This window comes from Solanum dulcamara, chromosome 11 (genome assembly GCF_947179165.1).
Source record: "Solanum dulcamara chromosome 11, daSolDulc1.2, whole genome shotgun sequence".
NCBI lineage: Eukaryota > Viridiplantae > Streptophyta > Magnoliopsida > Solanales > Solanaceae > Solanum > Solanum dulcamara.
In genome coordinates this window covers 54,647,430-54,672,680 of record NC_077247.1, presented here as the reverse complement: position 1 = coordinate 54,672,680, position 25,251 = coordinate 54,647,430, and the positions used below count along the sequence as shown (strand labels likewise).

General features: G+C 34.5%; 3 protein-coding genes and 1 pseudogene across 5 annotated transcripts; 2 read left to right on the top strand and 2 right to left on the bottom strand.

Annotated features, from left to right (window-relative positions):
- The first annotated feature begins 2,749 nt into the window (after positions 1 to 2,749).
- On the top strand, positions 2,750 to 5,139 carry LOC129872334 (probable NEDD8-conjugating enzyme Ubc12-like). Of its 2 annotated transcripts, none has more exons than XM_055947289.1 (6): positions 2,750 to 2,955; positions 3,885 to 3,999; positions 4,180 to 4,288; positions 4,410 to 4,488; positions 4,579 to 4,695; positions 4,787 to 5,139. In XM_055947289.1, the coding sequence occupies exons 2-6, from the start codon at positions 3,891 to 3,893 to the stop codon at positions 4,922 to 4,924; spliced, it is 552 nt and encodes a 183-aa protein (XP_055803264.1). In that variant the 5' UTR covers positions 2,750 to 2,955; positions 3,885 to 3,890; the 3' UTR covers positions 4,925 to 5,139. The 2 variants fall into 2 exon arrangements, with proteins under 2 accessions (XP_055803264.1, XP_055803265.1); XM_055947290.1 differs by lacking the exon at positions 2,750 to 2,955 and adding an exon at positions 3,008 to 3,064.
- Positions 5,140 to 5,749: 610 nt separating this feature from the next.
- Positions 5,750 to 10,444, bottom strand: LOC129872333 (uncharacterized). The gene is made up of 4 exons (XM_055947288.1): positions 10,003 to 10,444; positions 7,039 to 7,662; positions 6,747 to 6,928; positions 5,750 to 6,527 (listed from the first exon to the last, which is right to left on the bottom strand). The coding sequence occupies exons 1-4, from the start codon at positions 10,086 to 10,088 to the stop codon at positions 5,929 to 5,931; spliced, it is 1,491 nt and encodes a 496-aa protein (XP_055803263.1). The 5' UTR covers positions 10,089 to 10,444; the 3' UTR covers positions 5,750 to 5,928.
- A 3,166-nt stretch (positions 10,445 to 13,610) lies between these two features.
- Positions 13,611 to 14,978, top strand: LOC129874258 (anthocyanidin 3-O-glucosyltransferase 5-like; annotated as a pseudogene).
- Positions 14,979 to 16,362: 1,384 nt separating this feature from the next.
- Positions 16,363 to 24,872, bottom strand: LOC129874539 (aminopeptidase P1-like). 2 transcript variants are annotated; one of them, XM_055949837.1, is made up of 17 exons: positions 24,643 to 24,872; positions 24,490 to 24,553; positions 24,227 to 24,366; positions 22,342 to 22,626; positions 22,118 to 22,240; positions 21,714 to 22,019; positions 20,879 to 20,965; positions 20,355 to 20,422; positions 20,118 to 20,184; positions 19,153 to 19,287; positions 18,975 to 19,055; positions 18,215 to 18,269; positions 17,914 to 18,018; positions 17,769 to 17,840; positions 17,225 to 17,349; positions 16,775 to 16,968; positions 16,363 to 16,691 (listed from the first exon to the last, which is right to left on the bottom strand). In XM_055949837.1, the coding sequence occupies exons 1-16, from the start codon at positions 24,733 to 24,735 to the stop codon at positions 16,807 to 16,809; spliced, it is 1,968 nt and encodes a 655-aa protein (XP_055805812.1). In that variant the 5' UTR covers positions 24,736 to 24,872; the 3' UTR covers positions 16,363 to 16,691; positions 16,775 to 16,806. The 2 variants fall into 2 exon arrangements, with proteins under 2 accessions (XP_055805812.1, XP_055805811.1); XM_055949836.1 differs by having other exon boundaries at positions 16,363 to 16,968.
- Between the last annotated feature and the right edge of the window lie 379 nt (positions 24,873 to 25,251).

Sequence of the window (25,251 nt, the reverse complement as noted above, 5' to 3'; positions counted from 1 at the left end):
TAATGTATTGTTATTGCCCATAATGTTATTTTTTTTTTATTGTTGATTGTTATAAATTATGTTATAAGATTTATTTTTAACGGAACATGTTCATTATAAAATAATGATATAAACTTATGAGTATTTAATAATTTTTAGAATTTACGGGTACAAAATAATATTTTTGAAATAAACAAATATTCTTGGGAAAATTTGTAGCCAAATACATGGTGACACTTTACCAAAACTTCACAAAAAAATAACCTGCTAAGAATATTTGGAAGTTTAGAGCCAAATGCTAGCTTATTTCTTTCATGTGGGGTTTACGGCGATTGATTCAGTAAAATTTTATATGTTTTAAATTTAATTTATTATTTTTTGATTTATGGATAAACTAAACTAATAATCAAATTAATACAATATTTATTATTGATTTTTGATATTTAACGGTTCAATTTTTTAGTTAATTGATAAGAAAATACTCATATAATTGTGTTTATAAAATAAAAATAGTAGCAAGAACATGAAAAAATTTAAAAATATATTTTAAAAAATATTTTTCTTCGTACCAAACACACCCTTAACGAAGAAATAGCCTAATAAAGTACACCTTTTATTTCATATTACTTAATACTCCCTTTAAAAAACTTTAACTAGGGATATATTTTACTAAATTAATCCTATTAATAATTCTTTAAAACTTTAAATTTGGCTATTATTACATATATACTTATTTAATCATATGCTTCTTACTTCCCGTGAATTTTTGCTCAATAAAATATCATGGTCATAGAGGAACTTAAATTCTGGTGTGAGATACTCTTGGGGGTGACAAATGGGTGAATTAGATTGAATTTGGATAAATTGAATATGAATTGAGTTAAAATGGATTGAATTAAAATTCACCCATATAAAATATGGGTAAATATGAATTTAGTCAAATATGATTTGAATAAAATGGTTGTAACCCACATTAATCTCCTAAAGCCAAAAAAATATTAAATCAAAGTTAAATTGTTAATACCTCAACTCATACTACCCCACCCCTACATTATTATTATTATTTAAATGATTTTTCATACAAAAAAAGAAATTTATTTATTTTTACTCCGTCCCCCACCCCACCTCCCACCATACCCCCCCCAAAAAAAAAAATTGCCCTCCCAACCCAATCCGTCAGCCATACCCCCATCCCCACCCCTCCCCCAAAAAAAAATCCAAAAAACTTTAAGTTTTTTTTTGAAAAAAATAAAATAAATTGCCCACCCTACCATCACCACCCCTATCCCACATCCATATAAGATGAACACAACATTTATTAAAGTTTTTGGAGGTTACTCTAGATTAAATCCCAATATGCATGTATAAAGACCTATATAAGGATAAAATATTTTTTTGAAGAGTGATCTCGAAATCACATAAGCTCTTTGAATATTTATAAAGAAATCAAGATATCAAATACTGCCTTTGTCAAAGTCGTCCCAATGTTCCAAGCGATTAAATTTATCGCAATGAGATCTAAATCATCCTATATTCAAGAAATACGATGTTAATATCTTTCAAAAGATAAATTATTATTTTTTCAAATTTATAATGACATTTTTTTTACAAAAATATAACCTAATTGGTCAAGTTTAATATTTCCAAAAAATTGATGAAATCACAATTTGAAATTTCAAATTCTATTTTTTTTGGAGAATTGTGTGATGTAAATTATTATTTGCAGTTATGTTGAAATTTTGTGCAAATTTTATAAACAAACACCAATTTGAAAACAAAAAATTGAATTCAAGCTCCCAAATTCTATGGCCAAACGCCATCTTTATCTTCCATCCTCCTTGCTCCTTTACTTTTTCTTTGCCGCTTTAATCTTTTAATCACATTTTTGCTTTAATTCTCTTCATTTTCATACCGTTTTATTTCTACACGTTTAAAACATAATATTAAGCACAAAAAAACATAATTAATACTAAAATGATACGTATTAAAATATAATACAAATAATGATTAATTATATGCATTATAAACTCAACATCAAAGCTCCCTAAACAAGAATTATCTTTATCGTTTTACCTAAAAAGGATTAAAATATAAATATCAATAATCTGACAACTTTTAAAATTTCTCAATAATATCAAATGAATTATATTTTTTTTTTCTGGAGATCTTAATAACTTATTTAGTTGACTATCTAATTCTTATACTCTAAAAAAGGATTATATTTATCTCTGTGACATTAAATCCGCATTTTTACTTTAATTTTCTTATTTGATTTACGAGGTATATTTTTTCCAATTAAATCTATTAGCTCATTTATTGAGAAAAAAATATATTAGCCTATTTATTAAATAAGTTAGTAAATCAATTCCAAAAAAAATTATGTCCCGAAGGATCCCTATAGAAAAGGTAAGGTGAGACATGAGATTTAACGCAATATAAATAAATATATTATTTTTAGAATACAAAAGTAAATATGATCTCAAAGTTGGATGAAGAGAATAAATACGTTGATTTAATGTCGTAGTGGTAACTATGACCCATTTTGAGAGTACAAAAATAAATATGTTTTTTTCGAGAGCATAAAGACAAATATATTAATGACCTGAGGATTTAAAGTAAGAATAAATATGATCTTTTTTGAGACTATAAATATGTCCTAAATTGGAGGAAAAGAATAAATATATTAAAAAATATAATAAAGAAGAAATATGACTTATTCGTGAAATTATAAAAACAAATATGATCCTTCTCCGTTTCCCATCCCCCGTATACCAGATGTAATAAAAGAAAATTCTAAAAATAAAAAAATAAATACATTTGTTTTCGAATATGGAATAGAACTTTAAGACGCCCATTGTATGGAAACTGGAAAGAGAGACAATTTTTACTTCCCCTAAAACAACTTTTCGTGCCCTCGTCTCCGTTGAAGGTTTTTGTTCAATCAATTCTCTCTGCGCTTTCTTCAAGAGTCAAAAGGTACCATCACCCCGAATACCCAACTCTTTCTAATTTGTTCCTCTGATTTAAGGGTTTATGGTTTGTTTCACCATTGTCAATTCTTGAACAACTGGAATTTTCTTTGCATGTACTAATTTTCGCCCCCCTTTTGCTGTTGGGTTTTGTCATTTATCTTCTTGTTCTAAAAGATTGAACTTTTAGTTAGGTTTCTTGAATTCTTTCTTTTTATCCGCCACCCTTTGCGTTATACATGCCTTTTTGGTGTTTTGGGGTTGAACTTTTAGTTAGGTTTCTTGAACTTTTAGTTAGGTTTCTTGAATTTTCTTGGATAATTGATTGATACTGAATATAAGGATATTTATAGGAAAAAGTTTTGCTTTCCGTACTGCTTCTTCGTTTTATGTTGCTGACATTAGATTGGATTTTTATTTATCTGTTTATTTTAAATCCCTTTTCCATGTAATTTAGGACTCTTGTAATGGTTCTGTTGATAGCTACATTCATCTTTACCGCTGTGAGTTATTGAAATTTTGAGAAAAAAATTAACCTTGATTTCTAAAGAAAGTTACAGAGTTTTGCTCTAATTAGGGTGTACATACTGAAATATGTTGTAGGAGTCTTCCCTATCATATACAGAACCATGAACTTGCTTAAAAATACATTGCTCCTCATGTAGGAGTGAGAAGTCCCTTCCATTCTTTTTTTTTGTTTGAAGATGGTTTCCACAGGTTATTTACATTGATCTTCATGACCGGTACAAATACACTACTTTGCCCAAGTAGAGCTGGTGGTCTACTGAAAATTGAATCATCTTTCACTTTCATCATTGCTGTTGGTTAATGATCCTTTGTAGAACTACACTGTCTGCATCTTGTGAATTACGTTTCCACTTTTTAAGTTATTTCTGGACAAATATGCTCATGGAATTGATTTGTAATTTGTTTTAGGAAAAAATGATCAGATTGTTCAAAGTAAAAGAGAAGCAAAGAGAGGATACTGAGAATGGCAATGCGAGGGGCCCTTGTAACAAGCAGACTGCTGGGGAACTGCGTCTACGCAAAGGTTTTGATCACATTATCTTTTTGCTTGATCTTTAACTCCTTTATGTGATTGCACTATTCCACTGTATTATTCTTTTCATGGTCTATCATTGGGTTGTTTCATATGGAACTTCCATTCAATCTTTGTTATGGTGAATTTATTCTCACCTGAGACTTATCCCCTTCAACTTACTTTTTGCAGACATTACCGAGCTGAACCTGCCCCGTTCTTGTACAATATCATTTCCAGATGGAAAGGATAAGTTGATGAGCTTTGAGATTAAAATTCAGCCAGATGGTGGATACTATGCGTAAGTAATTCCTTCTGCACAGCTGATAGCACCCCCCATTCTCCCCCTTAATATATAGAGTTTAGGACTTGTATATTGTGTCGATTCTCATCCAAATAAAAACCTGGTTTTGTTGTTGCAGTGGAGGAAACTTTTTGTTCTCTTTCCAGGTTCCATCAATCTATCCACATGAACCACCAAAAGTCAAGTGCAAGACCAAGGTACAGCTGTTTTTCCTTCTTTTCCACTCGTATATATTCTGACATGCACCAGAGAAAATGATTCTCATTAGCTTTCTGTATGAGATGTAGGTATATCATCCTAATATCGATTTGGAGGGTAATGTATGCCTCAACGTACTTAGAGAAGATTGGAAACCTGTTCTCAACATTAACACAATTATCTATGGATTGTATCTTCTTTTCACGGTACATTATGATTCTCTGCAACATCTTCTTAGTTTGTCACATATATATACAACAAATATACAATCACTTTATCCCTTCTACACATGTGCAGGAACCAAACCATGAAGATCCCCTTAATCTCGAGGCTGCAGCTGTGTTGAGAGATAATCCTGAGTTGTTTCAATCAAACGTGAAAAGGGCTATGCAAGGTGGAACTGTGGTCAATATAAGCTTCACGCGATGCGTGTAGCCTTTTCTCTGATGCTGGCAATAGTGTTTCCGATCAGATGCTGTACCATTTTGAGGCTTGCTGGGTTGTATGTGGTGTCTGCAAACTTGCAGTGCCATCTTATCTGAGTGTCTGATTTTCATGGAGTATATAAATTTTAGCTTTAACTTCTTTGACGCGTATCGATTAGCGAATATTTTTTAAATAAATATCATCATTATTTAGGTATTTGGAAAGTATTGATCTCCTTTATTCTTTCTTTCTTTCTTGAGGGGGGGGGGGGGTCTTGGTTGAACGATAAAGAAATGAGAACCTATAGACAGATCTTGGTCGAAACAGATATCAATTAAGTGGGCAGGTTGGTTCCTATGCAGTGCTTAGTATTCAAGTTGGGAGTTCTTCTCATTTACATCTAGAAAAAGAAATGAACTGTTAGGTTGGCTGAACAGCATTGTCATGAACACAAAGAAAACCAATGGGAGAGCAATATAGATGAAAAATGCATTGTCTAAGAAGAAAACTTCACTATCTAACTCCCGTTTATAGTGTAAAGACTGGTATTAACAACTTAATCGTGCTAAAAGGGATGCTACGCAAAGTTCTGTTGCTTTCTTCTAACTTCTAAAAATAGCAGGATTTACAATATTACATAGACAAACAGGCAAACCCTGTCCCCTCACCTTTCTATTCCAGTTAGCCATTGCAGAAGCAGCTACTTCAGTGTTAGAGTGCCTGATGCCTACATATCTTTGTAAGGTGAAAGCGTCTGCTTGTTTTAGTACCATTACATTTTTGAATTATGAGTATCATCTGTTCCTACGTAATCTGTTGTCCTGATGCATTGCCGCCACCAAATGAAATATCTGCAAAATTAAAAGGGAATATTTTGTTTTGGCCTACAGCAGTGCAGGAGCATTTCATCAAAGTGGTCATAGAAAGAAACCCAAATCCAAATGAACTGAAGCCAGATGAACCCAAAGAACCAAGAAGAATGAATAAACAAAGAAATGAAAAGCGTGGAATCGTCATATCATCTCTGTTTCTTTTGCAGCAACAAGTCTTGCATTCTCACGGTCCTGCTTGAATGTCCAATACAAAGGAGTGTAAAACAAGCAACATAAACCAAAAGGCACGGCCATCATTGAAAAGAGGCCTTTTGACAGTGCTAAAGCCTCTCTTGCAGACCCTAATACTGGATCAACAGACTTGGCATCATAGCCATACATTTTCTCAGCGAGAATCCCTACAATTGGAGCAGCAAAAGAAGAAAATGAACCCTCAAATGCCCGATCAAAAGCATAAATCATGGTGCGGTGCTTTGAAGGCACCACTTCTGCAAACATGGGACCGTTTGTAGCCGTAGCACACCAGCTGATTGTGAGCCCCATTATGAATAAAGTCACAGCAAATGTGGAATAGCTGCTTACGGACGGGGGGATAATTCGAAGAAGGAACCATGAGAATGGGATGCCCATAAAAGAACTAAATTGAGCACACATGATGCGTCCTGAATGAGGGTATATTCGAGACATTTGGTCTGCAACTACTCCACCGAAAAAGGAACCTAAAGCGCATCCAGCAGCAAATAGACTGACAAGTGCTGCTGAACTATTATGATCAAAACCTGCATCAGAAGTTCATGATCACCATTGATGCAGTTAACACTAAACAAAATGTATATAAAAGGGCAGCCCGGTGCACTAAAGCTCCCGCTAGGCGCAGGGTCCGGGGAAGGGCCCGACCACAAGGATCTATTGTACGCAGCCTTACCTTGCATTTCTGCCAGAGGCTATATCAGCACAAGAAAATCCAACATGCTAATTCCTGAAAACCAGCCACTTACCGATTAATTCAAACCATAATGTAAAGAAAACAAAGGCTGTCCAAGGTAGGGATCCAACTAGACCCTGCAAAACAATGAACTGAAACGTTTGGAGTTTGATGACAGTTTTCATGGCTGTCCAGGACTCCATCCAAATTGACACTGAATTGATATTTGAGTGTCCTTTCTCTATCAATTCATCCCTAGCATGAGAAAGGAAAACTCAAAAATTAAACCAAAGAGTAGAAAACTCTTAACAGCATAGGAAATGGAACAACTGACGAACATAAAGCCGTATATACAAAGCAACTACCTGTCTGAGTGTTTTGAAATATCACGCTGGCCACTGGTTTTTTTCCTTGGGTCAACAACAAAAGAGAAGACCAGAAATCCTATAAAAGTACTCAAAGTTGCCATCACGACGAAGGCAAAGCGCCATCCTGGTATGCCCCAGAATTCATGACCAGCCATAACTGTAGCTATAGCACCGCCTCCTATCCCACCCACAGTACCAATTAGATTAAGAAACCCAAATCCCGCCCCTCTGACTTCATCCTTATAGCTATCAGCTATGAAGGACTGCAAAGCAGGTATCACAATTGCCAGACCGAAGCCATTTACTGCTCTCCAGAAGCCAACCTGCAGAAAATACTTGCTCGCACCCACTGCACCGGTTGATAGGGCCCAGAAGAGGATACCAATTGCAAGAACCGTGGGACGGTCATAATTTAAAACTAAAATACCTGCCAGTGGTGAAGCAATTCCCTGCACAAAGTTCCTTATGAATGTAAGAAACCCAAGATCAGATGGTCCTGCTGTAAAAGCTTCACTGACTTCTTTATAAACAGCTGGAAGGAGATTCTCATCAGCGCGCTCCATTATAGCGGCCATGTTGATGATGATTAGGGAAATAGAGATACCAAAAATTGTCCTTGTTCTGTATTGGGCCAATATATTAAAATCTAAAGTAGAAATGCTACACTAACACGTACTATCTTCTCCCAAAAATCAAATGGATTGAAATAGACGGAATTATTTGGGGCTAAACAGTTTTTTTCAAGTTGGTTTGTAATCAGCATATATTAGGAACTGAACAAAGAGGGGTTCACATTTTCTGTGGCAGGAAATATCATCTCGTTGTAAGATCAAAAAAATTTGATCAGCAGAAAGAATAAAACTTGAACAAAGTGCTTCTTGCAGAGTTGCAGTTGATTGATGTAACATTGTACAAAACCTATATGCAGTAAAGAAAAACAAAGTAAACTGAAAGATAAATAAAACATGCAATAGAAACCGCCACTTTCTAATTGTGAGTTGGAAGCTGCTAGATTTGACCATTCGCAATCAGCCTTTAATATCTGTAAGTTTTATTTTTTTGTAGAAACTGTACCTGATTCGGACCTACACACGCTTAGAATAACAGTTTCGGATCATGCTAAGAGACCAATTATAGCATCATTATTGTCATCAAATATAATAGATGAATAATCCAAGACTCTGGAGGATGAAAAAAAGAGAGCAATAAAATTGATGTAAATCTATGGATTGCTTGAATAGAGATTTGACATCATTTCCACGAATGCCCCACATAGCTTATTAAGTCATCCATCTTGTGTCTCACCGCTTAGGTCTGTTTACTTTGCAGTATCTACATGTCAACACTGTTCAAAATACTTTTTTCTTCTATAGGTCATGTGGGCATGTTAGTTCATCTAAAAGTTTTTCAATCTCTAAATTCGCTAAACGTATAGTATTCAATATTTGAAAACATTAAAAGGTAAAAATTACAAACGAGAAAAAATAGCTTGACACTGTTATAAAAAAAAAATCTATAGCTGAAAGTCAATCTAAACCAGGGCACAGGACAACCCTGTCTAATTGATCGAATGGGTGGCTATCAACATGTTCTCTGAAAGTTGGAGTTTTCAGGAGGGTGTTGCTTTACAATGTGCTGACATTCAAACAAGAACGACAACTAAGACACGAAGTTAGAGAACATTCAAGCTAAAATCATTTTTCCAAGCAAATAAGAGAAAAATGTGTGATAAGTAGCATGTCAAATTGAAATACAAATGAAAGATTAAGAGGTCCAAATTCAAAGTTTCGGCCTTATCAAGAGGATCTATTTTTGTCCATCCCAGTGTAGTTCAAAATGAGACTAATGATGGTTTATATAACAGCATACTCAAAGCGAATCTCAAAGAAGCAGTTGCATTGACTACTAATTGACAAAACATCAAATCCTATTACCCAGTGCAATATGTTCTACCCTGACTAGAAAGCCTAGAGGAGGAGTGGTATGAAAGCTTATAACTCAGTAGAAACAGGAAATATACATGGTGACTAACTAAGCACTGAAACATATGTTCCTCATTCAAGGTAAATTACCTAAATTTTAAAACTCAGATTGTGTTCTGATAAAGCTTGTCAGAATTTCATAAATTAGATCCCTTTTGCACTTAGGTCATTCAATTGCATCTAACTTCAACTGAAATCAAGTCGAAACTTTCCTTTTCGTAGGTAAACTTAAGTAAGAGATTTTCTTCCTCTCTTGCAAGCCGCTTTGTCTGCTGATCCACTTATCACTTGCTCTACTTCCATACTGCCTCAGTTGTTAAACACTAATGTCTCAAGTGTTTCCACTTGTGGAAAATAACTTCATCAACTCCAGACTTAAATGATAAATTAAAACTTCTAACTTTTTTTCATTCGCACCTGATAACCTAGGGATCAATATTGGTATCTCTCTTACAAAACTGTCAACTAGAAGAGAGTGTCTCACTAACTGAGGCAAATCCTCTCATATAAAACTTCCAATTCTCGAGAGACCTCATCGAAAACATCCAAGGATTACTCTCAACACCTAAAATAACATAACAGGAAGCAACAACCTTAATGGAACAACTACTCTAATACTATACTAACTGGAAGAAAAATCTGAACCCACAAACAAAAGCTGCCAGAGGAGAATAAGGTCCCTAAACATACGAATAAATACTCCATCTGTTCTATTTTATATAACAATCTTCCCGTTTAAATTTATTCAGAAAAGAATGATATATCTTTCTGTATTTCAAAACTCTTAACTTTAAACTTGTCATTTTAGCCTTAATTTTATAGCCATAGTAATGTCACTACATGTGTTTAAGACCAAAAGTTCATATGAACCCTATATAAATTGAAACAGAGGAAGTAGAAACGAATCCGAAAACCATAAAGAATATAATAATCTCAACGAAACAACATATTTCAAGTTGCAATAAGAGTGAAATCTGACCTCATGGTGGAAAGGTGCCTGGGGAGCAAAGATTTTGGTGGAAAAACAGAAGAATGTAATCTGGAAGCTCTAGCGCTTAATCCCATCAATCCCAAAGGAAAAAGGTCAACCTTTTGCTGTTGGCACTAGCCATTCAACGTTTATTTGCTGCAAGATTCCATTTTTAGACAACCCCAGATGAAGATTTGAGATCTACTTACCATAGAATATTCAAAATATATGTACATCCATTAATTAAACGTAAATATGTGCGTAAAAGATTCAATAAAAAGAGTACACAATGAGTATAAATCTGGAAAGTAAGAAACGTTATGGTAAAGGATCGAGAGATTTATGCAAATCTTTTTCTTAATTTGTTTGAGATTAGCAAATCCTTAATTAAGACAGAATATTGGAGTGGTTTTCCACAAAGTCAAGGCCAGACGTGTAATAAACTGACTGCTCTCTGCAGGGATGTCTACTTCTTATTTGACATTTGTGGCCTTCTTAACTGCACTTATTTTAATTTTAAGATGAAAATTGTAGCATTGTAGTAATTTTTTGCACCGTAGTTAATACTCCGTTGCCTAACACAATTAATATTAGTTGTGTGAGATACATACTAAAATATTTTCCAGCTAACACGTAGATTTGGTCCTATGGGTGTTTTGGAACTAGTACGGGTCACTAATCACCATTTGTACCTATAGCTTGCTGTCCACTTCGTTATAAAAGGTGAAAATTGTCAAAATTATTTTTTAACTATTTAAAATAAAATATATATATTTTAAAATTATTTTATCGCTCAAAAATATCCTTCACGTCATATTATTCACCCACTTCTATGAAATGAAAGTTTCATTTCATTTGTATTAATTTACATCACATATGATCTCCACATCAACATTCACCACACCCCATCAATTAAAAGACCCAGATTCACCCATTGAAAGACCTAAACGCATCCTTAACTCCCATAGTTATAGTTTCCTTGACTCCCGTAGTCGTGGCTACCATAATTAATTTGCAGCAGTTTTTAAGCAACCCCCGTAATAATTTGCGGCAGTCAGACACTCTTGGTTGTTGGCCTAGCTTTAGGAAGAACACTTCAGCTACTTCCCAAGCATCTATTAATCACGTTGAACGTACGATTATGTTGCTCTGCAACTCACTCCAAGCTCGACCGCACCCATCTTCTTTCTAGAAAAGCACCTGCTTGATCAGGTAGCACATTTGCTTAATTGCCATTTTGGAAAAATAAACATATCACCCTTTGTTAGATATGTCTACGGGATGAAAACTATAGTTTAGCAAATTAAATAGTTAATTAATAGTTTGCTTAAAAACTGTTGCAAATTAATTGTGATAGCCATAACTACGGGAGTCAAGAAAATCATAACTACGACAGTCAAGGATGAGTTTGAGTCTTTTAATGGGTGAATTTTTGTCTTTTAATTAATGGGGTGGGGTGGAATGGGATGGGGTGCTTATGTGGAGATCTTAGGTGACGTAAATTAATACACATAGATGCCACGTTTTATTTCATCAAATGGAGGAATAGAAGTGAGCCAATAATATGACACGAAGGACATTTTTGATCCAATAGTATGAAAAAAAGGGTATTTTCGAGTCAGAATATAATTTAAGGGTATATGTGCTGTTACTCTTCCTGTATTAAGGTTAGCAAACCAGAAACAATAAAGATGAAAATAAAAAATAGTATCCGAGTCCACAGAATTCACTGTATGTTTTTAAGAAATTTAATCCCCTCACTGTATCCGAGGTTATGAATTATTTCCTCCCAAGATAAAATGGATAAATTATTAAAGAAGTAGCGGTACCTCAAACTTCAATAATTTCAGCGAACTCAAAAGCCAGCAACAAAATCATACAAAGACTCAACTTTGTTTGAAAGAAAATATATATGTAGAAGAAAGAGAAATTTAATTTTTAAAAATGAGAGGAAAATCCTCTATTTATAGACAACAAAGAGTAGTGTGAACATGTGCTTATTGTGGTTTATCGGAACAGACACAATTTATGTCTAATTCATTTTTAACCCGTATTTTACCCAACCCATTTCTTACCCATATTGTAAATCCGTCCATTTTTGTCTAATTCATTTTTAACCCGTCCAAATTTAATCCAATCCGTCCATTTATCACCACTGGCAATAACCCAAGTATGGTAACACTTATCTCCCATCGTACCGACCAGTTTAACAATTCCTGTGCTGCTTGTGAACCTTACCAGTCACCACTGACACGTAGTCAAATTAGTTAAAAGGACTCATTAATGTGTAGTTTGAAGTTAATATGAGGAATGAAAAATAAATATGTTACTTACTACGATATATTATTAAACACACTGATGGTATAAATATGATTTCAGTACTACTCAAGTACTGATCTGTTCTCATGAAATATATTATTTACAGTTACCAATTTTTTATTTTATTTTTTTTAAAATGTTCCAAAGAATAACTAAGAGCCCGTTTGGATTGGCTTTAAGTTGGTCAAAACTAACTTAAAGTCCCTTTTTAGCTTTTGGACGTGTTTGTCTAATGCTGACTTTAAGCCATAAAGTTCTTAAAGTCAGTCAGAAATGAAAAGTTAGGATTTCTAACTTTTTTTCCAAAGTGCTTAAAGTCATTTTCTTTGACCATAGAAATTACTTTTATATCCTTTATATTTTAACTAAATTCTCAAACTATCTTTTTTTTATTTTTTTAACCTTAAAATTCACATCATAAGCACTTTTATCCAAATACTCAACTGCTTATTTATAAAAATAACTTTCAGCACTTCAAAGTTCTAAAAGCACTTTATACATAAAAGTTACTTTTTTTATGTTTATCCAAACGGGCTCTAAATGATCAAGACAAACAATAATGAGGTTGGTTCATTACGAAATTATTTGAACCCCAAACTGTAAATTACAGAACACATAAAGCTTAACGTAGACCAATATCCAGCGCAAATGTATAGGCATCACTTAGTTGAGTTCAAATGGAGCGTTGTAATCCGTTTTGAGATATAACTGAGTTGAGTTAAATTGCAGTGTTGTGGACTACAACGCCCTTGTTGACGATCTTTTAATTACCCAACCCAAAGTAAACAAATCTCAATGAATACAATAGAATTCAATAATGAGATTAATTTATATAATTAATCTTTATGATTTCCTTAATTAATTAGAATTGAGGCGCAGTCATTAAGTATTGTTGATGATCAATTATTTATAAATTACGTATTATCCCCACACTATCAATCACATGCCGCGAATGAATACGTGAAGTCACCAATAATTTAAACTCTTTTCGTCCCAATTTATGTGACATTTTTTGGATTTTGAGATTCAAACAAGTTTATTTTTTATCATAATTTTTTTATATATCTTTATTGACAATCATTGTAACTTATATTACTTTTTACGTTGTTAAATATTCTCCGTCCGAATTAATATTCAAAATTAAACTATGTAATTTTTGAAAAGAGAAATATGCCACATAAATTGAGATAGAGGGAGTAACATGTTTGCTCAATAAATAAATCAATCAGGACAAACAACTTTTTTCATTCTCGATCTCCTCATTTTCATTATATACCTTCATCTCATCTTACTCTCTACCATTCACATTTTTTTTTCTTCAAAAAAGTAGTTGTGACTATGGGTAGCTCACAACAACTACTTCATGTTGGTATACTCTCAAGTCCAGGTTTAGGCCACATCATCCCCGTATTAGCCCTAGGAAACCGTCTCGCCTCCCTCGACAACGTCTTGGTCTGTTTTTGTTATCACCTCTGACAGCTCTCTGGCCGAAACTGAGATTCTCAAATCCGCCAATAAATCGAAGCTGATTGATGATGAAGTGGAAATACCAGCTTGTACGTGAAACGTTACATGTCGTTAAGTCCCCGATATTTGCAATGAAGCATATTCTGGACGCTCTCATTGTTGATATTTTCTCTACTGAAGCCTTGCCAATTGCAAAAGAATTTGGATTACCTAATTATATGTACATTCCATCGAATGCGTGGTTTACTGCTTTGACTGTGTACTGTCCGGTCCTTGACGTAGAAATTGAGGGTCAATATGTAGATCAGGATCAACCGTTGAAAATCCCGGGTTGCAAACCGGTTCGACCGGAAGACGTGGTTGATCCAATACTAGACCGCAACAATCAACAATCAGGATTATCTCGAGTACTTGGGGTTGGGTTCTGTTTGTTGGATGGGATTATGATGAACACTTGGGAAGAAGTGGAGACCGGTACACTCAAATTAAGCGTTTAGAGAAAATGAAATATTAAAAGAAATCGTGAAGTCACCGGTTTATCCGATTGGACCGTTGTGTAGATACGACCAACAAATCATTGATGGTCGGAGTACTGGAGATGATGATCGTAAGAATTTTGTCCTAAATTGGTTGGACGTACAAATTCCTGCTAATTCAGTGCTATACATATCTTTCGGGATTGGTGGGACTCTCTCGTCAAAGCAATTAACTGAGTTAGCTTTGGGGTTGGAATTAAGTCACCAGAAGTTCATTTGCGTGGTGAGACAAGTCATTTTTCACGACAGGAAAATGGGGAGACGGCACACCTGAGTACTTGCCAGAAGGTTTTCTAACACAGACAAAAGATTTTGGATTAGTGATTCATATGTGGACGGATCAAGCAGGAATTTTGAGCCACCCATCAGTTGGGGGATTTTTGTCACACTGTGGACGGAATTCTAGCATTGAGAGTATAACAAATGGTGTGCCAATGATTGCGTGGCCGTTATATGCTAAACAGAGACAAAATGCCACTATTCTTACGGAAGAACTTGGAGTGGCCGTTAGGCCAAAGGTATTGCCGGCCAAGAAAGTGGTGAAAAGGGAAGAAATAGAGCAATTGGTGAGAACGGTATTAATGCAATATAAAGAAGGAAAGGAATTGAGGGAAAATGTGAAGAAACTGAAGATGAGGCAGAGAAAGCACTAAGTGTAGGGGTTTAGCATCAGTCACAAAATGGATTCCACATCAGTCCCTTCAAATTTTTTTTACGCGCTCTTCAAACGTGATAAAACATTTTATGCAATGTCAACAATGAATATTTAAAAGATACAAATTATGTATGGTTAAAGAGTTTAATAGAAAGACAACATAATTAAGGTGTCTGAGAGAAAAATCCAATCAAATTCAAAGGCTTATCTATGTGTTCAACCTAATCTTTAACTTGTCAAAAGTTTAACTCACCTTGTCATGGTGCAGCAAACAAGATTAATCTTAACTAGTCTTGTCATGTCCCACTTTCTACTTTTGCCCTGCTGCATTGAGTCTTTTTAAAAATTTCAAATGTTTCTTTTTCTCACTTTGCCCGTGTATAAGGATGGAATTACTAATATAGCGAGAATCGTACCAACAACCTTGAAGATAATTTGAACATCATTGACCACTAAGTTAAGCTTCCCAACGATGTTATAAGGATTCATTATAGGATATATATGCATAAAATTTAAATTTGACCTTATATATATAAAATGCAATTTTTCAGCGATGAATCTCCTTCTTCCCACTTGATTTTGCCCTTGCTTATAAGCACTCTTAATTTATCTATGTGTTTGATAAACACTCAAAATTACTTATAAGCCAAAACAAATCAAAAGTCACAAATCAATCAACCCAATTTATAGTTTTTAAGCATATAAACACTTTTGATATGACCAAATATTTTACTCCCTCACCCTTAATCATTATTCTAATTCTCAAAATAGAGTTCCCAGAATAAAGATTCTAACTTTTCTTTTTCTCTATATCCATTATTCCTCTTTTCAAGGATACATTTAAATTTATAACTTTAAATATAAATTAAGATAAGAACAACTTTTCAACATTTTTTACACCAACTTCATATTAGTAATTTCAATACTTCTATTTAAATACATAACTACTTATTTAATAATATTTTTCGACGCATAAAACTTGTCAGTTATTTCCTATCAGCTAATCCGAACGAGCCAGATATGCCGGAGAAAAGGAGGACAATAGTAACTCTTTTATTCGGCATTTTACAATATCAGATCCTTGATTGCAACTTAGAGAAGGTGTTATTAGTTGAGTCAACACTTTCTCAACCATTTTAATTAATAAGTAGAATTTTGTTTATTTAGATGATCAGAATGGTCTTGATCATAGGGAAAAGGGAAGGCATTTGCTTCTACAATATCTTCTTCCTGGAATGAGCCCATGTCAAAGACAATAACTAACAGCTTGCTTTAAATGCGATTATAAGTAGCCGTTTGGTCAAATAGATTTCTAAGTATTTTTAAAAAAATTTGAAGTTGCGTTTGATTATAATTTTTGTTAAAAGCTAAGGACTTTGGACCAGATTCCAGCTGTATGTTTTAAATTTAGAAAACTTTATGTGCCCATTAAGCAGTTTTGAGCTTTTATTACAGGTGATGTTGTTGTTACCTATTAATGCAAATGGAGTTCAAAGATAATGGGAGCTGTATACAATAAAACAAAGTTGGGGGAAGGAGAAGAGTAAAACAAACGAGCCAGCAAAATGAATACGTATTAATTCCGTCGAAACGCACCATAGACTTGTCGCATCTTCTTGATGTGCACCAATAGATCTCTCAAAATGTGTTGACCCCGTTCTGAAATCGACAGAAGCTAAATCTTTCATCTCCACTAGGCAACAATAAATATGGTAAAATGCCTGCACACATTAGCGCATACATGATTTAACTACATATGATTAAAGGCTTGAATCTGGAAAAGGATCCGTAGCCTTTGATTAACCTCTACTCCAATCCCCTAACAAATGCGGCATCTCAAACTGCAATGGGTTCAGTAGCCTTCTTCAGCCATTCCATCTCAGATGTATTCAGGTAAGGAGTAAGAATTTGCCTACATTTCATATGGTATTCATTCAACCATTCAATCTCTTCAGGCACCAGAAGGCTCACGTCAATTAGTTTCCTCTGGTATGGTGCCTACATTAAACAAACAAGATTCTTGCCTTCATGACACATAACATTTCCAACCTATAGAATTAGGAAGTGGCATATACATCATAGGAAAGTGAAATCAAAGTTTTAAAGAGACAGAAAGGGAAAAGGACAGAGAATGTCTTGCTTCCTCTTGGACTGCAAAAGTACAATCGCACCACACACTTGTACATCTAGAACATCCAGGTAGATGCATATCACATGTGTACATAGACATAAAACATGCTGTTTACAAACTTACCCAAGTTATATGCTCAAAGGATAAGTAGCCCTTGTCGCCAAAGTTGAACTTCGTATTGCCCTCCTTGACAATAAGAACATTCTCTATTCTTATACCAAAATTCCCGTCTTCATAATAACCAGGTTCTGAAAAATACCATATGAATGTTAAGACTCTGAAAAGCTGAAACAAGAAAACTATAAAGATGTGCAGAAGAATCTAGAAAGGTAAAACTATTAGATTATTGAGCAAGCTGGACAACATGGGAGGGTATGACGAGGTTTTGCCTGTTTTTATTGATAGGCCTTTCTTTTACTAGTACAACTAAAGAAGCATTACATTTCCCCTGATCATATCAGTTCTCTAAGTTGTAGATCTCCAGTAAGCAACTTCAGGACCAACTATGTTAGGATAGGATATTTACTAATGCCCGTCCTTCATAAAGTAGCATTTCAAACCTACTAATTCATGTTAAGAGTGAAAATACATTCAAGTATGCAGAGGCATAAATTATGCTACGGAATAGTTTACTTCATAACTCGTAATGTAATAAGATCCTACTGACCATCTGTTACAGCCATTGAAATTTGTAGCGGCACATCCCGTGCAGATGGTCTGAAACTAATATGATGAGGCCCTGCCAAAAATAAATTAAATGTATTATAAATTGCTCCTTACAAGTACCTCTTCAATCATAATGGCAAGTTTACCTTCATGTACATCTAAGTAAGACCCGATCCCGTGTCCAGTACCATGCCTATAGTCAAGACCATATTTCCACAAAGGAATTCGAGCAAGAACGTCAAGAGCATGCCCTACAAAGAGTAATCAAGCACAATGTTCTAATAAGCCAACTATCTAGGGCCACATCATTTGAATAAAATGAAAATGGTAAGCATACGCCTCTTAATAATAGCCTGTGGATTTAGGCATTGGTACATCCAACCACTGAAGAAAATTTAGTAAATTACAGAGATCGAGTATATTAAGAAGTATTCCACATAATCATACCATTGGTTCCATTAGGAAATCTGGCATTTCCCAAAGATATATGTCCTTTAAGAACCTACATAAAATAATGTAACCTTTTAGCCATTTAAGCAGTATTGTGAAAAGGAAAGAACAAGAATTTCCAGTATAAGACAATCAATCACACAATGAAAAACCAGCATAGTATGAGAAGTTAAAAAAAACAAAAGGAGAGAACAAACCCACATGCATATATAAAAAAAAAACTGATTGAAGTATTGCATACATTATCCTTTCTCAGCCACCCCTCAAAAAATAAACCAGAAAAGAAAACCTTAAGAAAAACAAAGGCATTTTACAGAAAAGTTTCAGCAAGAAGTTTCGACTTGCTGTTGCTTCGTTTACTCATAAGACAACTTTTGCTCCTTCTTAATTCTTATGGATTTCAATCAACATTCATTGCAAAGAAAGAGAATTTCCCACAGGAAAGCATATGTAATGCATATATGTTAAGACTTGAATAAGAAGGATTACAAGATACAAGCACTGGAATAAAAGAGGTAGAGATCTCTAGGATGATAATGCCTCCAATAGCTTCTCCAATCAAGGCTTAAAATGGATTAATGCTTCTAGGATGATCTTAAGGAAGTGTGACCATGTGTAGAAGGAGACTGGACATAGATTAGATCAGCAACAGTAATCTGAAATCAGAACTCTAATTATGAAATTCCACTCCATCGTGCATGGCCAACATCGTTTGGCATCATAAAAATGCATAACACTTTTAATAGAGTTCACATACCGCCGTGTAACTAGATTTCTCATGTGGAGTAGGTCTTCCAAAATGAACAGTCCGTGTAATATCAGTTGTTCCATCCAGATACTTCAGCAACACCATCATATATATAGAAAGAACACATGTTAAATATAGAAATATGTAAAGTAGCAATCTCGAATATATGTTCTGAGTTCTCACATACCTGTGCTCCAGAATCGAATAGGTAAATGCAATCTGGATCGAGTTCAGCACATGTTTCTGCCTCGGGTTTATAGTGGATAATAGCCGCATTTGAGCCAACAGAAGAGGTAGTTGGGAAACTTAATCCTCTAAAATGCTGCAGATGTAGAGGAGCAACATTATCCCAGTACATTAAGATAATGGTGATACTATGTTGAGAAAACAGGATTCTTAATAATTTTGCAAACTTCAAGAAAGATCACACCCATCAGAAAAGGAACCGAGCTACAATGTTGGAAGAGTTCAAGGCAAAGGCTTCTAGTTAATTGAAGCAATTAAACATTATCCCAAATTATCTCAAGTACTCCTGATACATGTTATTAGCATTTTGATAATACATATTCGTACTTTCTACCTCCTTTTGTTTTTGGCCACCCTTTTCTATTTTCGAATTTCACTACACTCACTTGCAATGCGGATACAATAGAAAAATGAGACAATTTCAAATATATACAATAAACTAATTAGTTTACAACAAATATAGCCATGTTTTATTAACATAAAAAATAGTCAAAAATCATAGGAAATATACAGTGACTATACAATATAGCTTGCAAAAGTCATAGAAAGTATACATTGACTATACAATATAGATTACTTATACATGAGCTATACACTGAATATACATTATGATACATTCTATACATGAAATATACACTAAGTATACATGAATATACACCGAATGACCATTTTTTTGGTAATTAAAATGACCGAATAGCCATCTACTGTAATTACCCCTAGAAAGATTAGCATGTCATGTGGTTCTGAATACAACATTGCGGTAAAACAGAAGCAACAAACTGGAAATAAACTCTAGAGTCATCAGCTCAACAACCTAGATGATGATAACTTATACATAAAGAGAGTGATAAGAGTATAAAACAACAAATTTCATGCTAGATTTATCATCAGAATACAACCATTTACCTCCTTTGATGCACGGAACTCCTCCAGTTTAGCACTCACAGAGACTTCTGTCAATCTTTTAGTCCCCCTAACATAATAAATTAATGCAAAAGTAAGGTACAATACATGGACCCACTACTAAGGAAAACAGTATAATATATCCCATGCTTCATGAACTAGCATCCTTTAAAGATCAATTCCTAGCATGGACCTACTCGCCAAAACCATGAAATAGTACAAGAAACCAGAAAAACTTACAGTTGTTTCTTCTGTTTGGTACTTTCAGCCTCCATGAAATAACCAGATGCCCCATAAATTTCCTGCATCTGGAAAATTTGAACAAGGTTAGAACTCATCTTGCCAAGCTACTGAAACCATAAATAGCTTGAATCAAGTGTTTCTACACCTAAAAGCGAAGACGTCCCTGCTAAAAATATAAAATCCAGACTATTTGCAAAAAGGCATTGCAAGTAGATCTAACGTCTTTTTCTGACAGATATTATCCTTCTACTCTTCTAGTTTTGCAGAGACCAGAACTTCTAACCCCAACATATTTGGCTTTATCAGTATATAACAACTTACACTCTTCACTCGTGTAATGATTAAAAAGAAAACATACACCCACATATATACATAGATGCGCGCGCGCGCACACACACACAATGAAATACATACATACACACATGCCTACATACATATAGAATCTAAGGGAGCTACAAATGCAGTAGGCGGCAGTACCTCACAAAGATTACTAGAAGATCAACTCTAAGAATCTGGAATACCTGCTTATCAAGCCAGACAAGATATTGCACAACAGCTGCCCCATCCCGAAAATGGGCCTTCTTCAATCCTTCTATCTCAACAGGGTTCTAGAAATTATAATATCGTAGTTTAGCAATCAGCAGTAAGCTTGAGAATAGAAGTAAGATCAAAAACACAGATGATATTACAAAATCCTAATAAACTTTTTCTGGGAGATGGTTAGTGTAGTAAACTTACCATCTCCACACAATAAAATCTTCTAGTACAACACTCACTTTTTTGATACCAACAAGAAAGAAATTAAATGGAGGAAAAAAATATTGCAGTGAACAGATCATAGCAGATGTGGAAAAGACAGAAGAAGACAAAGACAGATTTGGTTTAATCTCATAAACATGAAGAAACTAGTATGTTAGAGAGTCTGATAACTTCAGAAATAACTATAGTTGGGAGTAAACTTGGAACTGGAAGAAAGCAACTGTATCGATAAAAGACCACAACAGAAGTTGGTGCTTAGCGAGAAAAAAATAGTTAAAGGTGTCAAATTAGTCGGATAAGAACGACCGTAGGCTCACACCAGAATCTTCATTTTTGAAAAAGAAAATAGTTTGACACCAATAAAGCATACAGAGGTAATGCATAATAATGGAACAACAAATGCTCATCAGGCTCACACCATCAATTGTCTTCATGTACTTCTTTGCTATTATTTTTCTTCTGATGGAACAATTGATCTACTTGACCCCTAGCCAACCAAACAAAGGTGGTGTGAAGACCTACGAGACTTTCAACCACCTAAAATGCTCAGACAACGAACTTTAGGGGATAAGTATGTTCTGGGGTAGTATTAATCACCTTCAGAGCTTTTGCAAGGGACAAAGGTGATTGCTGAAAGAGAACTTTATCAGCACTCAGTTTTGAATACAAAGCAAAGCAGCATGATCGAGGATCAACCCAAATGAGGTCATTTACAAAATCAACAGCATGACTAGCACCAATTCCTATATTAGTGGCATTTGTAACATCAATCTTTGGGTTCCCTTTAGATCTCTTAGTTGAGGAGCAAGAAGTGAGTTGATTAGATGCAAGGAGGACCACGTCTGAGCTAACATCAGTATAATCCCGCACTATAATTCCATTTTCTTCCATGTAAGAGTTTGCCTGCATGGTATATACATGCTTACTTCATAGTAGAAAAATGTAACAAAATGCAATTGCATTCAGTTTAAAATGAAAAGGTGATGTCATGTAGACGCAACCTCAGGAGACAATTTTTGCTTATCCACATACAAGAAGGCTGAGTCTATAGTCACAATCGCAAATGCATGAACAACTGGGCAATAAGATACATCACTGCCACGGACATTATATAGCCATGCAACCTGTAAATTGGCAATAATATTGGAGTAATGAAGAATATCCAAGACAAGATTAGCCAAAGCTATAAGATGGAAAGAATGTGGGTCCATGGTTACACATTTACTTCATCAAGTGCTGTTATAATCATAGCACAAGCTTTTCCCAGTACAAGCTCTTTCCTCAATTCTTTCAACTTATCTGCAACAGACTGACCAGCAAATTGCAACAGATGCACAATTACAGGATTTGCTTGGGCAGGTGGCCGATTTTTCCAAACTTCATCAACCAAGTTCCTAGTCGTTTGTACCAACTTTTGTTGTTTCTTAGCAAAAGCACACTCCCATTTCTGTGCAGTATCTACTGATACACACCATGTATCAACACCGATGGCTGCATCCTTTGGTAGATTCTAGTAAAGCACATTATAAAATGAATTAGCATATCAGCTGAACTTCAGGGTCACAAAGTTCACACTCCTCTAGCTTGCAATTTCAGATTAAAATAATAACACCTTGTTGTATAGGATACAGTGACTAGAAGAAAAAACTTGTACATGGGAGAATAATTGTTGAAATGGTACGGCATATCCTTGTCAGTAGGAGTGGAGAACAAATCACAATAGACGAGACAATAATATTCTCATCTAATCAAATTCAGTTTGACATACTAAATTCCTATATTGTCATTCGGTTATTGCTGCCAAAGTTTTAAAACAAACTATATATCTACTGAAATAATTAAAGAGAGGCAAGTGTGACACTGTAGAAAATAAAGATCTAACAAATATAAGAGAATCAAGCTGAAATATGATCCATGAGAACTGACAAACAAAAAATGTGGTCTCATACACCTTTGCCTATTCCATATGACTCCGTGTTCTGGAATACATAATGAACAGTCCACAATAAAAGATTGAGATTTCGGATTCAATGCACTCAAGAGTTTTAAAATTGAATAGGTAATAAGATCTCAGATTATTTTAAGACAGGAAGCTTATATTATGGCAAGACAAGATTAGGATAGTACATGAATCAATTGAAGGGATGTCATTCCAAAGGAGAATGATGTAATGACTACTTCTACATGGAAGTTCTAATGAGCATATTGACGAGAACAGAACCTTTGAGAAGATTAATATATCAACAATGAGATCAAAGGACATTGTTCAGTTTAAGTATGTTAAAGATAATTACACAACTTCACACACGATACTTGGAATTTCAATTATTTATTTCATTTTCTTTTTTCATTTCCATAAAACTTACTCTCTCCGTTTCAAAAAGAATGACCTACTTTTCTTTTTAGTCTGTTTAAAAAAGAATGACCCATTTTCTTTTTTGGCAACACTTTAATTTCAACTTTCCACGAGTCATATTTAAGGCCGTATAATTAAAGGTCAGTTTGATACATTTGACATAATTATAATTTAGGACCATAAAATTGAAAAGTCTTCTTTATTTTCTTAAACTCCGTGCCAAGTCAAACTAAGTCATTCTTTTTTAAACTGAGGGAGTAATAAATGACAGTCCCGGTCAGCACAATTGGCTGAATCAATTGAGGGTATCCATCACAGCTTAGATACAAATAATAAAACATAAGTACTGTAGGAACTCTGTGGAACTTTTGTCCGGTATAATCAGTGGCGGAGCCAGGATTTTCAATAAGGGGCTCAAAAATCTGAAGAAGTAGACACACGAACTAACCGAAGGGGGTTTGACATCTACTAATTATACATAAAAAATTATTTTAACCATGTATAAATAGTATAAATTTTTGCTTAAGGGGGGTCGGATGAACCCCTAGCCATAATGTGGCTCCGCCCCTGCCTGTATTTACATATAGTGATTTACTAATTATCAAAACCAACAAAGTAGGCGTCAATGAGTCTATGCAATGGTAGTTTTGATGCAAATTAAGCAACAAGCAAGACAAGAGTAATCTCACTATAGAATAAGCACAAAGTAATGCAGGTAACTGAATTTACTAGAAATTAGGAAAGGAGTAGTCACATCGACCATCCAGATATCAACGGGAGGGTCTTCTCCCATACGCATGAGCTTCCACTGGTCACTAAGCTGCTGAGTTGCCTGTAAGAAGTACCGCCCATCGGTCCACAAAAGTGCTTCATCCAATGTTATAAGAGCCAAACCTAGGAATAATATTCTGCTTAATTTCATACCAACCAATGCAAACTTATATAATCAGCAGTGCCAAACGAAAACAATACGACTATTAAATCAGCATCGAGTGATTGAGAAAGAAAAAATAAAACCAGCAGTTCCGGTGAATCCAGAAACAAATGCGCGCCTTTTGTCCCGTGCCGATACATATTCGCTCTGTAATATCATCCAATAACGCATTGGAAACGTAAGTCCAATGAAATCACAAAAAAAAATTGCAAGAGTGGGAGAAAGAGTGAAGGAACCTGATGATAATCTTCGGAAGGAACAATCAAAGCGTGAAGAGGAGGAGAGTGAGAGGACATTAAAGACCTAAGAGCAGCGAGTGTGTCCGCCATCGTCGCTTTCAGTTTTCAAATTACCAATTCGAGTTTGACTTATATTCTATAGAGCAGTAGTAGTAGTCTACTCCATGCCCATGGCACCAACTTCAATAACCCAAGTCATGCTTCTCCGGAAATTAATATTAGCAGAGGCTTTTAGGTCACAATGATTTGAAATTATAAGATTAAAATTAAAGTTTGAATATGTCATTTTATTTCATGACATAAAAATAAAATTTAATAAAAAATTTGATTTGGAAATTTACTTCACATTTTTCAAATATAAAAATTGATCCACAGATTTATATTTTGTAAAAATAAATAAATTAATATTTTATATTTATATATTTTTTTACAAGAATACTAAAGGCGTGGTGAAATTTTTACTGAAAATTAACATGATAATATAGTTATTAATAATATTAACCAACAAAAAGCTCAAAGAAACAATTTCAAAAGAGTAGTACAGTATAATTCATGTTCTATTTTTACTTATTTGGTAAGATTATATAAAGAATTAGGATAATTTTC

Excerpts from the sequence above, each read along its gene's own strand:
- LOC129872334 (XM_055947289.1), top strand. The coding sequence starts at position 3,891 with ATGATCAGATTGTTCAAAGTAAAAGAGAAGCAAAGAGAGGATACTGAG. Across the intron at positions 4,000-4,179 it reads GGAACTGCGTCTACGCAAAG|ACATTACCGAGCTGAACCTG; the intron begins GTTTTGATCACA and ends TACTTTTTGCAG. Across the intron at positions 4,289-4,409 it reads CCAGATGGTGGATACTATGC|TGGAGGAAACTTTTTGTTCT; the intron begins GTAAGTAATTCC and ends TTGTTGTTGCAG.
- LOC129872333 (XM_055947288.1), bottom strand. The coding sequence starts at position 10,088 with ATGGGATTAAGCGCTAGAGCTTCCAGATTACATTCTTCTGTTTTTCCA. Across the intron at positions 7,663-10,002 it reads AGGCACCTTTCCACCATGAG|AACAAGGACAATTTTTGGTA; the intron begins GTCAGATTTCAC and ends GGCCCAATACAG. Across the intron at positions 6,929-7,038 it reads ATTTCAAAACACTCAGACAG|GGATGAATTGATAGAGAAAG; the intron begins GTAGTTGCTTTG and ends TTCTCATGCTAG.
- LOC129874539 (XM_055949836.1), bottom strand. The coding sequence starts at position 24,735 with ATGGCGGACACACTCGCTGCTCTTAGGTCTTTAATGTCCTCTCACTCT. Across the intron at positions 20,185-20,354 it reads ACCAAACAGAAGAAACAACT|GGGGACTAAAAGATTGACAG; the intron begins GTAAGTTTTTCT and ends TTATTATGTTAG. Across the intron at positions 16,969-17,224 it reads CCTTTGAGCATATAACTTGG|GCACCATACCAGAGGAAACT; the intron begins GTAAGTTTGTAA and ends TGTTTAATGTAG.